The 15,253-nt window shown below is 55.0% G+C and overlaps 6 protein-coding genes across 6 annotated transcripts; 2 read left to right on the forward strand and 4 right to left on the reverse strand.

Moving 5' to 3' along the window:
- Positions 1-291: 291 nt before the first annotated feature.
- A1O7_08486 (uncharacterized protein) lies at positions 292-3,141 on the reverse strand (the record flags this gene model as incomplete). Its single annotated transcript, XM_007762478.1, has 1 exon — positions 292-3,141. The coding sequence occupies one exon, from the start codon at positions 3,139-3,141 to the stop codon at positions 292-294; it is 2,850 nt and encodes a 949-aa protein (XP_007760668.1).
- Positions 3,142-4,646: 1,505 nt separating this feature from the next.
- Positions 4,647-5,799, reverse strand: A1O7_08487 (alcohol dehydrogenase (NADP+); the record flags this gene model as incomplete). The annotated part of the gene is made up of 2 exons (XM_007762479.1): positions 4,647-5,672; positions 5,725-5,799. 2 exons carry the CDS (start codon positions 5,797-5,799, stop codon positions 4,647-4,649), a joined length of 1,101 nt encoding a protein of 366 aa, XP_007760669.1.
- A 1,438-nt stretch (positions 5,800-7,237) lies between these two features.
- Positions 7,238-8,053, forward strand: A1O7_08488 (uncharacterized protein; the record flags this gene model as incomplete). The annotated part of the gene is made up of 1 exon (XM_007762480.1): positions 7,238-8,053. The coding sequence occupies one exon, from the start codon at positions 7,238-7,240 to the stop codon at positions 8,051-8,053; it is 816 nt and encodes a 271-aa protein (XP_007760670.1).
- Positions 8,054-8,194: 141 nt separating this feature from the next.
- Positions 8,195-9,111, reverse strand: A1O7_08489 (uncharacterized protein; the record flags this gene model as incomplete). The annotated part of the gene is made up of 2 exons (XM_007762481.1): positions 8,195-8,234; positions 8,285-9,111. The coding sequence occupies 2 exons, from the start codon at positions 9,109-9,111 to the stop codon at positions 8,195-8,197; spliced, it is 867 nt and encodes a 288-aa protein (XP_007760671.1).
- A 948-nt stretch (positions 9,112-10,059) lies between these two features.
- A1O7_08490 (uncharacterized protein) lies at positions 10,060-11,409 on the reverse strand (the record flags this gene model as incomplete). The annotated part of the gene is made up of 1 exon (XM_007762482.1): positions 10,060-11,409. One exon carries the CDS (start codon positions 11,407-11,409, stop codon positions 10,060-10,062), a length of 1,350 nt encoding a protein of 449 aa, XP_007760672.1.
- Positions 11,410-12,391: 982 nt separating this feature from the next.
- On the forward strand, positions 12,392-14,722 carry A1O7_08491 (uncharacterized protein; the record flags this gene model as incomplete). The annotated part of the gene is made up of 1 exon (XM_007762483.1): positions 12,392-14,722. One exon carries the CDS (start codon positions 12,392-12,394, stop codon positions 14,720-14,722), a length of 2,331 nt encoding a protein of 776 aa, XP_007760673.1.
- Positions 14,723-15,253: the final 531 nt, after the last annotated feature.

Raw genomic sequence — 15,253 nt, forward strand, 5'->3', positions numbered from 1 at the left:
AAATGATCAAGCATGTATCAACAGTGAAGACATTTCCAGCCAGGATAATCCAACATCGGTGTCAGTCCTCCTACACCTCGAGAAAAGCGTCATGCTGGCTCCACAAACCTGACACCGCGTGCACCTCCAGGTAAATTACAACAACTATAAGTCATCTCGGGTCGTCCACGCCATCGCCAAAAAATCGACTTTTAGATCCGCCCAGAGTCATGACGATTGCGTGTGGTTGAATCGAACTGAAAACAAAAGAAAGTCCACCTATCCATCTGGAGGTCGCGAGCAGAAACTTGCTCACTCGTCGTCATCCTCCATCACAGATCGATCACGAACGCTACTCGATCGATCCGGGATCATGTGGTAAGGGATGCTGAATTGCGAGGTACTGCTCGACTGGCTTTTGATGCTGGATTGTCGACGCAGTATCCGTTCTTTCATCCCGGGGTTGCTACTGGGAAGCGGATGTTGAAGGGCATTCTGTGAAGCAGGGCGTGGAATAGCTCGTTCCTTGTCGGTTGGACTGGCCATAGATGACCTTTGCACCGACTGCCTAGGCGATGAAACCGGTAGTGGAAAATTGGACAGGGACACCTCCCCGGGGCTTGGTGGCACGACAGGCTGCGGTTGGTGGAAGCGCGGGTGCAAAGACTGATCGGTGAGACTCAGCGGAGGCGGTAAAGGTACATGCTGCTTCGGCGCATCGTTTACAATGGACGGTCCCGGCCCATTGAGGTCCGGCTCCGGTCCGTGTCTAACCTTTTCACGCTTCTTCTTCGCTGCCTTATTCATAGAGAGCTTCACGGGCTCCTCCCGTGGTCTTGCATTGCTATGCTCGCGCGACATAGTGGTCAAGTGATGATAAGATGAGTCGGCACGTTCTGTGCCGACTGGATGGTCGGGCTCGGTTGGCCTGTCTACCGGAGTAGGCGATCTCTCTCTAAATTGCGAGAAGATGGAAGATGGTGCGGCAGGCTTTCCGTCGCTAAAGGAATATTTGTGCTTCTGAGGACTTGATTTAGTCGTCCGCGCGACAGACGTCGGAAGAGGCTTGGTGAGAAAATTCTCATTCAAGCTGAGCTGGAGGCGGATCAAAGCTTCACGCGCTTCCGCTTGCTTCTGGGCAAACTCCGATTCGTTGAATGTCGAATCAGACGTGGGGGATCCATAAGTGTGACCGTTTGCATCGCCATCTCGAGAAGCGTATTTTCTCGGAAGAGTTTCTGCGTCAAGTGGCGGAGACAAGGTGTCCTTATTGTCGTCCACTTCTGCGACCTCAGGGACACTGGTCAGCGCTGGTTTGGTGGCAGCATTGGCAAAGTCCCTCGCGCTCACTCCAGATCCACTACTTGGGGTCGCAGGTGGCTCCGGATTCTTCGAAGAGAGGTGTAAGTATGGTCCGACCACTGGTGTCGGGTCGGGTTTGTGTCTCAGATCCTCCTTCTGGTCAATCATTGCTTCCCCTTCTTTGGACCTCACCTCGTTGCTATCCGAGGCGGTGGTGCTCGTGGTGGAAACAGCCCCTTTCGGAGACGCTACTGCTGTCTCCGTGACGCGACTCTGTACCTCTGGAAGCCCATCATGCCGTGATGGCAAAGGATCAGACGCGAGTCTCACTTCCTCCTGCTTCTGAGACACCCCTGTCTCCGGGTTGGCATTGGCGTCCTCCGCAACTTCGGAATCTGCTGGCTCCGCCATTACTACACTTGCACGCGGGGATGCAGAGGCAATAGTGATGATGCGAGTGAAGCTACTTGCAAAATGAGTATTGGCTGGTGTTTGCCGTGGCCTTGGCGGCTCTGAGGCAGGTGCTGGTGACGGAGCACGGGGTTGTGCAACCTCTTCGGAAGCTGGTGCTTCTGCATTTGCTGATGGCGAGGTGGCTGGCTGAACGGAATTTGATTGGGCCTGCGGCGTCTCCGTGGATGAGCCGGGGATGACAGGTCCCTGTACCCTGCGCATCGTGTCAACCCTTGCATGTTCTAGGACTGGACTTGAGCTATAGTTCGATGGAGGATAACTTTCAGAGACGGCTTCGGGGGCATCGGCAGTCAAATCCAGGATCGTGCGGTAAGGTAAATTGATGGCTCGATTGCTCTTGTTTGATGGAGGGCGCATGGAGTGCTCGTGGCTTCGAGAATAAGAGTCGTCTGCCGCCTTCAGTTGCGTCACTTCTGGCACTGACAGCTGATAGCTGCTCAAGGCACTAGCTGGATCTTCGTGTGGATCGGGGTCAACTGGCTGTTTTCCAGGATATCCTGCTGGGGCTTCGGGCGAAGTAGAAGCCGATTTGTGACCTTGGGTGCTGCCTACAGGTGCTATTGGTGCTTGCGCGTGTGGCAACCTTGAGACGCCCTCTTTGAGGGCCTGGATGTCACGGGCTCGTTGTTGGGATATTCTAGACCCGTCACTGTCTTGTCGGGAGTGCAGTCTAGGCGAGTTATGGGTGTGGTTACTTTGCCTGGAGGAAGAATAGCCCTCAAATCTTGGGGGCGATCGCGGATAGTTGCTTGAAGCGCTGGCTACTTGACGACGCACAGAGGTGGACGTGGCAGGACTGCCAGGCAGACTGGGTTGTGCATTTCTGGTAGCAACTTCCTCTTGATACTTCGAAGAAGGCACATAGGTCGAGTGAGCGCCTTCAAGTGCGACGCGCGCCAAGTCCAAGTTCCTCTCAGCCACATCCTCATTGTAACCAGGTCTTGGACTGGGGCTATTCGAGCTGGAGAGGGAGAAAATGTCGACATAGCGTGGAATTTTGGGCTGGACATAGTTTCGAGTGTTTCGCTCTCCGAGATATTGCCAGCCTTGTTCGGTCTTCGCAACGGCATCTGCTGCTCGATTGACAGCACTCAGCAGGCTACCGCTCCCATCCGTGGCTAGTCCTGACCAGGAGGTTGATGGTCTTGAGACGGCAGCGCCACCAAGTGCCGGATGAAGTCTGTTACTGACAGCCGGACTAAGTGGAGACTTTTCGTAGTCTGTCGATATGTTACGGATGTGAATGGTCGGTGGACTTGTATTGCTCGAGTGCTGTGTGTACTCGGTGCTCTGGCTCTTTCTCAAACTGCTTACTCCCGAGTCCTTTCTGCTGCTGTTCCCTTTGGTCTTCCTGCGAGTCCATAACTTCTTCAAACCAGTATCCATGTTGTCATCAAAGAGTCATTTTCCTCAGCAAGTATGGCTTTGGCGAATGCACAGACCACTACAAGACACTCCAGACACTCCAGCGCACATGTTATGTATGAGCGGAAGGATGCAATTGTGGCCTTCGGGGTAGAGTAGGGACGTGGGCGCTCCAACGCATCGTCAGAGAGAATAGATTCGGCGGCGATGGGGCGATGATCCGGGGTCCGGCCTGAAAAAGGATTTGCGCATGCGAGTACAGCCTTGGGCCCCAGTCGAGCAGTTCAAGACGTGGTTCCGATCATCCTTCCGGCTGATGTGGAGGAGATACTGAGTAGAGAGCCTCTGGTTTCAGGAACCGATGGCAAAGCGTAGGGCAACTTGTTTCGGAAAGGCTTGCCCGCGAGCCGCTGGAGTGCCTGGGTAGCACGGTGCACGCGATGGTCAAGGTTCAACGCAGAACGAAAGGATGGCGGCAGGTCCGGATACGGTAAAAGTAGATGGAAGAGCTACTGTCAGGCCCGCGCAGACGGCAATGATGGAAAGTGGGCAGGCAACGGGACAAGATGGAGCTTACCGTTTCCTCGCTGTTAGCTGCGTCTAGCTCCACCACAGCAATCAGCCACGTACCGTATGAGGCTCAGGTCGCGCGGGTGGCTTTTGCCCGTCCATGCTTGAAGAAGCTCGACATGCAACTCAGGCGCTTGTTGGAGGTCCCCAGCCTGACGCCTTTGGCGATCAGCCGCCGCAAGATATTTCGCTTCGTGGATTGAGGACAGGGTCTTGAAGAGATGCCAACCAGAGATAGGGATGGAACACCGTTCTCCTCAATCACACGCGGCAATCGCCTTCTTCCTTCTTGCCGCTGGTACTGTCGAATCCCTGGATTAGCTCAACGGCCAACAGTATTGGGCTGCGGTGGAAAGCTTCCGGCAGCAGCGCAATCTGGCTAGAGCGACGACGCCTATGCCTAGCTCGCCGTTAAAGCTAAAACCGTGGCTGGGGACGATCAGACATGCCACAACGGCCGCTAAAGAACCGCTGGCCAAACAAAAAAGCTCCAGAGCTTTTTGAAATGTCGGCACGGACGAGAGCACTCTGAACCATGCGCCAGTCACGTCAACGAGGACGCAATCGCCCTGGAGACTCCGTAGCCTTGATCGCTTCCAAGAACATACGGAGTACCTCGTACTCATACCGTGCTCAGACCACGTACTCTGTGCTAAAGATAATCTCCGGGGAAAGTGGGGCAACAATGCAGTGTCACGAGTACTCCGTTTTCAGTCTTCAATAACGAGCTATCTAAGCATGAGATCGTCAAGTGCGCACAGCATACGGGACCCATGCAGCCTCCGACATGTCGTCGTGTTAGTAGAGGTCGCATGTGTCTGGGATACCCCTTCCGGACTAATCAACCAACCACAGAGCGCAGTATGACTGTGGCAGCATCTCCACGGCTGCTTACACCAATCCGTGACCCAAGATCAGGTCCTCGGGGGCCCAATGATGGTTGATTTGCTGCCTTTTCATTTGCCTGAACCAAATACCTTGTCGTAATCGGTCAGCGTGAATCGGTATTTGATCTTGTTGTCAGCGACTCGAGATACCGCCTCTGCGCACCCCTTTTCTGAGATGGGCACGGTTTCGACCATGGGGAAGAGCTGCTTCTCTGCTGCCAACTTCAACATGGCCAAAGCCTCGGGTCTGTTTCCGATATGGCTAGCGCCAATTGAGCTGCCGTTGCTCATGAACATTTGAGCCTTCAGAGGTGGAAGAGCCTCGTCAGGTAGACCGACCTGATGGAAGGTGGCGTTAACGTTGCAGAGGGACAAATACTCGCTCAAGTCAAAGGTGTGGGTCATGTCGGCCGTGTTGAGCACAAAGTCGAATGCGAACTGGTACTTGTCGGCCCAGCCCTTCTCGTTGTTTGTCACAAACTCTTTTGCACCCAGCTTCAGAGCATCGTCTTTCTTGTGGGGAGAGTGGGAGATGACCGTCACCTCAGCACCCAGGGCGTTCGCCCAGATGACGGCGAAGTGCCCGAGCCCCCCTAATCCGACTATCGCTACCTTTTTTCCGGGACCAACTCCAGCCCGCACCAAGGGACTCCAGGTTGTCAGTCCCGCACAGAGCATGGGAGCAGCGAGGTGTGATGGGATGGCATCAGGGATCGGAAAGACGAAGTACTCGTGGGCCCGGATATGAGAGGCATAACCGCCTTGGGAGATCGTCTCGTCTGGATCGACCTCTTTGGGGTAAGGAGCGCCGTAGGTGTCGACCATGTGTGGGCAGTAGTTCTCATTGTCGCTTTTGCACTGGGGGCATTTGAGGCAAGCCCAGATCTGAGCACCGACGCCAACACGGTCGCCGAGCTTGCAGGTTGTCACAGCATCTCCGACTTTGACAGCCTTGCCGACGACTTCGTGACCGACACAGATTGGCAGCGGTGCCTCGCCCCATCCTCCGTTGATGGTGTGGACATCAGATCCGCACACACCGCAGCACTCGATCTGGATGTCGATGTCGTGTTCTCCAAACTTCTTGGGCTTGAACTGTGCAGTGGGATCAGCATGGTCCACAGGATGTCCTTTGCGCAGTATTTACCTCTTGCTTGTGGAAGTCAGTCCAGTTCTTCTGATCCTTGATCATGAAACCCTCGAATGTGTCTGGGTAACCCATGGTGGCTGATGTGGACAGTGTTCTTTGGCGAGTTCAAGAGAGGAAAAGTTGACGTGAGTGAGACCAGGAAGTCAATGACAGGAAGAGACCTTGAGCTGGATAAAAAAAATGAAACGTCGACGTGAATTTACCCAGACACGCGAATCAGCACGCGGGGCAGATTGTCATTGAGATATCGATGACATGGGACATCAATAGCCTATGATGCAACGGCCTCCATTTTCCCAGACACACGAGTAGCACTTGCTGTAGGACCACCGCCGGATATCCTCCCGGTCGTGACGTACTAGGCTCTTTTGGAGGACAAAGGCACAAGGAACCACTTTCATGCTGGTCGAGGTTCTCGCCGCCAGGAAATATCAGAGTAGATGCGAGTAATTGGAGATTTCATGAGCTGCTTCTCATTCCCAGCAACACGCCGGCGATGGCTCCGGCAACCCGACCGCTCACTCCACTAGCGCGCATCATGATTTTAGATTCAGGTCCGGAGGGCTCGTCTACGTACGAGGTACAAGCTGTACAGAGCTCAATCTTCGCGGTGGCGCTGACGTCTTTGCTGGCACTTTCCGAGTCATGCTATCGGTGTGACACCTGTCAAGCCGGTGGACAATCCTCCGGCATGGCCGACATGGAGGGGGTGAGATGGAGGGGTGCCAGTGAGTGTCCTGTCACGCTGTGAGCCTACACAGTAACCCCACGACTTTAGTCAGCCCCCACCATCCCATCTAGTGGATACCAAATGGGTTGGCTGGTGGGCACCCAGTGGGGTTGATACATGCTGGGGAGAACTCCATGTTATGCGCGACCGCAAAACTTGTTGATGTGTACACTGCACCAGTTCGCTCGCGTGACTGGGCTCCCTTTCATGACAGGGGGATCCCCTTCGGGCCACTGTAATTACTGTGTAGACGCGGAGGGACTTGTCCTTCATCTAATACTCGGTTTAGTCAAGCATACGGCGTAGCAGCACATCAACTATAGTTATATGCTTGATTATCAAATTCATGGTCCAGCGATGTCGTATCCCTTGTCAAACAGAGTCATAGCCGTACTTATGGCATAGAATTGCATCCTGTATGCATTGCAATGTGGCGCCACACAACGCGAGACAATCACCATGACCCCCAGGCTCATCAAGCTCAAGCCCAACACCAACGCCAATTCCAACTTTTCTTTATCCAGCCGTGCCGGTTCACGCATTCCTCCCAGAAGACACTAGATCTGCTCCGCTCCGCTCCGCAGGCATCAACCACATCTCAAGGCTCAAGCAAACCCAATAACCCCATCCCTACACGCCGTCCCCGGCGCCACCGGCCCCATATCCACAAGCCCGCCCTGATCGCATAGATAAAATGCTCCGGAGCCATTACACCTCAGCTGCCCGTTAGGCGTACAAGGGCCGGCGTTCTGGCGGAGGATTTGCCCGTCAATGCACGTCATGCCGGCCGCGACGGGGCCCATGAAGATGTATGTTGGTCCTGTGGGGGACGCGACGCATTGCGAGAAGGACGACCCGGTGTTGCACGCGAATGTGCCGGGTGTGCATGGGAAGGGGAGGGCCGTAGATGTCGGAGAGGTTGAGGATGAAGATGAAGGTGGAGAGGTGGAGGGCCTGGTGGGGGTTGAGGTTGCTGAGGGCGAGGATGGGCTTGAGCTCGAAGGTACGGTGGCTATGCTTGTTAGGAGCGTGGTGGTTGATGACGTTGGACCGGCAGGGACAGTGGTGGAGAGGGTTGTAAACATTGGGGATGTTGACGATGCAGAAGTGGTCGTGTTGGTCGTCGGGATTGCAGATATGGTCGTGATGAAGGTCGTGAAACTCGTCGGCACTGTAGTAGGCATTATCATCGTCGTAGCCGTCGTGGAGCTGATGAGAGAGGAAGGGGAGGCACTATTTGAAGCACCGGTGCTCGTGGAATCACTGCTCAGGAAACTAGTCCCTGTCGTAGCTGGCAAAGGCAAGACAGTGACAGTCATGTTTAGAACGGGAAAGGAAGTTGCGAGGGTTGCGCTGGTGCTCATACTCATGCTCCTGCTTGCGCTCGTGTTCGTGAGGATAGTGCTGAGAGTACTCGGGGAGCTCATTGGGCCGGAACCGGTGATAGTTGTTGAGCTCAGCATAGATGAAGGGGAGGGGGTCGTCGGCCAGATTGTCGTTGACACAGCAGCATTACTGGTCGTGGAGCTGGAACGAGTAGTTGATAAGTACACGCTTGTCATGACTGTGCTTGTCGTGGACGGTAGCGCGTCCTGAGTAGTCGACATAGAAGTGGTGTCCAGGACCGTCGTAGAAGTGTCAACGGAACTAGTGGGATTAGTATCCGTGCTGTCAGATGAAGTCGTTTCCAGTTCAGAGGATGTTGATGCAGGAAGCGTAGAACCAAGGTCCGAAGCGCTAAAACTGCTTGTGGTTGGGCCAGTTGGAGTCGTCGAGGCTGGGAAATCTGAGCTTGCAGATGTCGAAGTAACCGACGGTAAATCAGACGTAGTTGAGATGAGAGAAGTCGGAGTCGGACTATATGAATTTGTGTCACCAGTACTTGTTGACGACAGATCCGCGGAGGAAGCGGAAATTGTCGAAGCGGAAGTTGTCGAAGCAGCAGCAATACTGTAACCCGGTCCTGGGTCCGGAGTGATAGCATCTTGAGCATAGACAACCTGATCTCCAGGATCCGGGAAAACGACTTCTTGCTGCTCGATAGTCTGACAGCCGTTATCGACATTGCACACAAACATATCCGGCAACTGTTCCATGGAAGAAGTCTGACGCCTATAAGGCGAGCCTCGTCGATACCTCTGGTTCGGTGCCGTGATGATCTTGACCCGTGCACAGTTCTGGTACATTTCACGGTTTCCCACCAGATTGAACCAGGACCACGAAAGCAGAGCCGAATCCGAAGCGGGTGCAAACTCAGGGATCGTGAAATTGTAGTTGTGGGTGAGTGGACATCCACCGATCATCGACTTTATCACTTTAAAGGTCTGGCCGTTGTCGTATGACAAGGAGAGCTGACAAGAGCCGCCGTCATGGTCTGCCGTGCCGTTCAGCCACATGTCGTACGTGCCACCGGATAGGTAGGTTGCCTTCGTCGCATAACCTCCGGTGTAGTTCTGATAGTGTTTGCAGGCAAAGTTAGAGCCGTCTGATAGGAGAGGGGTCGTCATGTCGTAGTCTTTGTCATCAACCGAAACATCGGGATCGAGGGGGCTTCGGAGTGGATATGGCGAACTCATCTGCATATGGGCTTGGGTGCAGATAGGCAGCCATAATACTGACAAGAGTGCCAGTGATTGCTGGAGGAATTGAGACATGGCATAGAAAAGAAAGGAAACGGCGAGGATATGGTGCAGGACGTCACTGTATGGTCAGTTGAGCTGTGATAGTATTGCCTCAGGGATGTAGATGCATGTGGTGTATGGGACAAACAATACATTGAGATACTCGCCCCTGATCCTGACGGGAAGGAGTTGAGATGCTTGAAGATTTGATGGTGCACCCGTCTCGATTGTTGATTTCGCTCCCCTTATATGCCGACGAGCACCACTTGCTAGCCACACTATACCATCCCTTTCGCTCACTGGTGTCTGTCTGGCCTGGGACCTTGTATTGAACAGAGCTCCGTAACTCCACTGCCTTGAATATAGACGTCTGTGGCGGTGGAGGGATTGGAAATGAGGAAGCTCGCAAACTGGCTCGAGCATACCCAGCCGGGGAATTGTTTACCTCTGGCCTCGACTTGGTATTGGTCGGGGCCGTCAGGGGCTTCTCTTCCTCCGAGCGCCAGGTCAGTGCGCACCCGCCTCGCAGTGCCGTTGGCGACATCCATCTCAGCCACCAAAAGCCAACCTTCCGAACCAGCTTGAGCCTAGTCCACTTGACGGGAGAGGTTGGTAGGCCTATATGACCAGTGCTAAGCTCAAGTCTGCTCGGACCGTGATGAGATCTGACTGCTTCCGCAGCCATAGTTTCCCAATGTCGAGGTATGCCCAGCCCGGTCGAAGGAATGCGTGCTGGGGGTCCGTGCCAATGCACTGACGACCTCTCAACTCCCTCAATCCCGCGCTTACTTATCTGTTAACTGTTTGTAGCAGTCGAAAAAGCTTATGACGGAAGTTGTCTGATAAGCCCGCCACTGCCGGATACAACACCAATGGGCTGACGCCGTCGCCGGTTCGAGACAGAACAGTGTCAAGCATGGTGTATGCTGGACGCTGCATTGTTACACACACGGCAAAACGCCACGACCATGCTACAGCATTTCAGCGCAAGTTCGAATCTTCCGGGTGAAGGAGACATATGTCCCAATTCGGCATACACTGCCGTCCAGCTCGATTTGCCCGTTCCCATTCTGCCCACTTCGTTCGCATGTCTTTTCTTTCTTGATGGTCAATCGCGTGGTTGGTCCAGGTGGAATCCCGACCGTCACTCAGCAACGGACCAAGCCAGCGATAAACAACAATGATCAGCCAGACTTGTCTTCTGCCGGAGGCATCGGGCGACAGGCTTTCGCGGGCCTGAAACATGAATTGCGTTTTGCACCCCCGGGTAAAACAGGAGCCTTTACACTTCGCGCCCGCGCGCTTTCCTCCGAAGTCTCTTTTGGCTTCGTTGATGCACGGTGGGCCCTTCACGCCGGGAGGCAGGCGCTGAGTGTTGATGCATGCTCTGCAGAATTTGCTGAGGATATAGGGATCGCCGAGCTTCAGGTGCGGACAAAGACGAAAGTCTATGGCCTGAAGAGCGGCAGAAACATCCTTGACTTGAAACACTTCTTTGTACATGCCGCTGCCGCCGGTTGTCCTCGTATTGTATAGTGGCGACGGTGCCCCGAGGATGCCAATCTTGGAAATCAAAAGAGACTCGGCTTTTGGACTTTCGAGATCCGTCATGGATGTCCCCTTCTCCGGACGATCAGCGACAGACCTGTTGCGGATGGAGTTTCTACACCTCGAACAAGGTTCCAGCGTCTCAACCCGGAAGGGGGAATCCACGCCAGCCTTTATGGTGCGGGTCGTCTTCTGGTAACCGAGATAACGGTGCGGACACAGCCAGACCTGTCGGCAGTCTCGAGACCTGGACTCTTGTTTGATTTCAGAGCTGGGAAAACTGGACCGGTTGTGCAGCGTTTGACATTTGCTACAAACCAGTCTATCCAGTTCAGTGGGATCCTGGTCCCGTTCAGTCATGCAAAGAAAGTCGAAGAGCTCCGAGCCTGTCAAGACAAAGGACGGCATCCTGTAGAGATGGAAGAATCGGGAACATGAATGGCGAAGTGCAACCTCACTGCTCGGAGTCAGGTATGGTTGCAGCGTCATCAGCATTTCTGTCGGGAGTGAAAGGAAGCCTGATTCGACATTGTTGAATACTGTCCTTTCAGACGATCGAGTCGCGATCGAGGAAGGGGCATAATGGCGAGGTGCTCGTTCAATGATGGCCGTCTCTGGCGTGAAAGCAAGCTTAGAAACAAGCTGCTCGTCCGAAGGCGTCAAGAACAAGGCGTTGCTTGGCCACCGCTGCAACTGTACCTGTTCGCCGTCCGTGTCTTCTAGGGCATCGGGTGCGGACTTGGCCCGTGACAGCTTTCTTCGCATCCGCTCGAAAACTGGCATTGTGCGGGCGTGTCTATCGGCGATACATAGACCAGCAACCAGAATGCGGGGCGTTTGCCTCAAGAAGGGTTCGAAATTCTCGCGAATGTAGAAACCATAGAGTCAGAATGTGTGCTCGATAGCCTGTGACCGACTTGAAGAGGGCAGAGTCGGTAGAATGGAGATAGCACCAACATGCATGGACGCTGACTCCTTGCCACGGTCTCCCATGTTCTAGACATGTTCTATTCAGTGCCAGCAATGCAGGCCGATGAGGAGGTGCGAGTCGCAGTTGGAGTCATGCAGCTTCGATCCTCGCCTGGAGGCGACTGCGACCGAGACAGCAAATCACGCCAGCAGGCGCACCAGGCGGGCTGCTTGGCCACAGGATCGAGGCCTCATCGGGTGTCTTGCGTCCCACTATGGAGCTCGAATCGGAGTCCCTATCGAACCCTGCCGTGGCGAAGCGTTAGCGAGGACCAAGCAGTGCATGGTGCCATACACAACTCGTACTGCTCCGCATACAGGACACACACGTGCTCGTATTGGACTTTCAGACGCGATGGGCTTTAGCGGCGCGTCCGATCGATCGGCGCCCGATCTGGAGGCGGCAGAGGAGGTACCTACTGGTAGGACTCGTATGGCGGGAGGCAAGGAGGGTCCCGAGCAGGCGCGTCGCAGGTTCGCCAAGCGGCGCGAGGAACAAAAGTCCATGACGTCGTGGATGCGAGTGGCTGAAGGTTAGGTGAAGGTTTAGGTGAAGGTTGTTGGCGCGGACACAAGGGCGTCTTCGTCTTTGAATTTTCAGTTCAGAAGAACTCTGATGCTGCTGTTACGGCTCTAGAGAGAGGTGTCGAGGTGTCGAATGATCGCTCTCTTCAGAAATCTGCGAGCGAGCGTGCTAACCCCATCTCCCATCGCGGCTGCCCGTCGAAGCATTGGTCACGATACCAGTGCTCACGCGACACTACCACAGAGAATTCCAATCTCGCTGCTCAACAATATGGGCAAACGAAAGAGAACCTCCGAAGCCGACACGCCCGTAACAGCACCCTCGTCAACTAGGCGGACTAGTTCTAGAACGGCGTCTGCCGTCACTCCCGCAAAGATAGACACCAACCCGGTCACGAACAAAAAGATTACAGACGGACCGGATGCCCTTCGCGCCTCTCCGGATGCCGAGGAGCCTGAGCATGAAAAGGTGAAGAAGGCCGCCCCAGGAAAGGGGAAGGCGAAGAAAAAGACCGGGTCGGGAGACGTCGAACAGGTCGCTGACGGGCTTCCAACGTCAAGCGCAAGTCTGGAGGATCACGGGAAGCGGGACGACGGCCTGCATCGAGGAGACCCTGAAGCCGAGGACGACGAGGACGCCGACCCTGAAGAACTGAAAGAAGCACTATCTCGACCACCTCCCGTCAACAGCTCATACTTGCCATTACCGTGGAAAGGCCGGCTAGGGTACGCATGCCTTAACACGTACCTGCGCGCTGCCAGCCCGCCGGTCTTTTCGTCACGGACATGCCGCATCGCGTCTATCCTCGAACATCGTCATCCGCTGAAAAATCCCACCCAGCCGGAACATGCGACCAAGAACCGCCCAGACAAGGACCAGACCCCCGACATAGCTCGCGGCCAGGCGTATGTCGAGGCCTTGGGTCTGGCCAACGCACGCGATATCCCCAAGATGCTACGCTGGAACGACCGCTACGGCATCAAGTTCATGCGGCTCTCGTCCGAGATGTTTCCCTTTGCCAGCCACGACGTGTACGGGTACGGGCTCGCATCCTTTGCGTCGGACGCACTGGCAGAGGCGGGTCGCGTGGCTGCAGAGCTGGGCCATCGACTGACGACCCATCCCGGACAATTCACGCAGTTGGGCTCGCCGCGAAAGGAGGTCATCACAGCCTCGCTCCGCGACCTGGAATACCACTGCGAACTGCTGGACCTGCTGAAACTGCCTCCCCAACAAAACAGAGATGCAGTCATGATTCTGCACATGGGAGGAGCGTTCGGTGACAAAGCGACGACGATCGCTCGGTTCAAGGAGAATTACGCGAAGCTATCACAGGGCATCAAGGACCGGCTGGTACTTGAGAACGACGACGTGATCTACAGCGTCCACGACCTGCTCCCCGTGTGTGAGGAGCTCAATATCCCCCTCGTGCTCGATTTCCACCACCATAATATTGTCTTTGACGCGGACAAGATCCGCGAAGGAACCCACGACATCATGTCGCTGTACGACCGGATCAAGGCAACCTGGACGCGCAAGAACATCACTCAGAAGATGCACTACTCCGAACCTACACCCTCGGCCATTACTGCGCGGCAACGCCGTAAACACAACCCCCGACCAGCGACCCTCCCTCCCTGCGCCGCGGACATGGACCTGATGATCGAAGCCAAGGACAAGGAGCAAGCCGTCTTCGAACTGATGCGCACGTTCAAGCTACCCGGCTTCGACACCTTCAACGACATCATCCCGCACGTGCGCCATGACGAGAACAAACCATGGAAACCACCGAAGCAGAAAAAGACACCGAAGAAGAACAATAAACGCCAGTCCAAATCCGCGCCCGAAGACGACGACGAAGGCCAAGATGAAGAACAAGTCGAACAAACGCCCCAACCGCCCCCTCTGATCCCAGACTACGAAGTAAGCATGGGAGGTCCGGACCGCCGCGTCTACTGGCCTCCAGGCATGGAAGAGTGGCTCCGGCCCAAGAAACGCGAAGTCAAACCACGAGACCCGGAAAAGGCCAAAACAACGGCCGAACGAGCTGCGGCGCGTCGAGCCGAAAAGGCGGCCTGGCAAGCCGCGCGGGAAGCCTCCGCCGATGCAGGCACCGAGAGAGTCACCACGGCAGGAACGGGGACAGCGTCTGAGACCGATGCCACCTCCGCAGCCGGCACGCCCGCAAAGGAGAAACTCGACCTCGAGAAGACAAGAAGCGTGTATGAGGTGGCGAAGACGAGTGGGAAGTCGCGCAATCCGGCTCGCGCACCGCCCAAGAACGCGACGAACCAGGGGAAGAAGAACGCCAAATCCAAGTCGAACGCCAAACCGGTCCTCACGCCAAGCGATTCAGGCTCCTCCGACCTGACTGATCTCGAGGCAGACATGGTCAGGGACATGGATGTGGATATAGATACAAGCCCGTCAGAGCACGGCCCCGACATGATGCCCGACCTGACTGACGCGGAAGAGGAGGACGTAGCGGCAAGGCAACAAGTCAAGAAAACACCCTCCCGGACGCGGACGACGAGTGCGCGAAACGCCAAGAGGAAGGCCGTCAACTATGCCGAGGGAGAGGGAGATGAAGGTGACGACTGAAGCGTGAGGAAAAAGAGAAGTGAAAAGATATTCTCGAGCTAGCCTATCTAGGTACTTGTTCAATCTACCACTCTGAGTAACCCAGACCCCTTTCTATTCTCAATGTCGATCGGTACAGTAGACTAGACTAGACTAGACTAGACTAGAGTTTCTATGGCGTAGCTGCAAAGCGGCGGGCAGCAGTCAACGGGGTGGAACAAAAGGTAGCCATGGTACCCCGTCGTATTGAGTCAAGTCTGCGATGCGAGCGCATAAATGGTGTGAAGCATAGAGTATGGAGTTTCGAGTTTCGAGTTTCGAGCACAAAATGTCCAAGAACGTACATACTCCGTACCGTACCGTATTCCAGGCCGAAGTTCTGGATAGAGGGAGGGAGGGAGGAGGCGGGATGTTGGCTCGACCTGTCTATCTACTCCGTACAATATACATACCTCGTATACAATACTCTCTATGGCTGGTGCGACACGTGTACATAGCTCGCATTTCTACAGTACCATCACACTCCGGCGGCGACACTGGCGTGGTGCTTTT

The sequence above is a fragment of the Cladophialophora yegresii genome (genome assembly GCF_000585515.1).
Source record: "Cladophialophora yegresii CBS 114405 chromosome Unknown aczIN-supercont1.6, whole genome shotgun sequence".
NCBI lineage: Eukaryota > Fungi > Ascomycota > Eurotiomycetes > Chaetothyriales > Herpotrichiellaceae > Cladophialophora > Cladophialophora yegresii.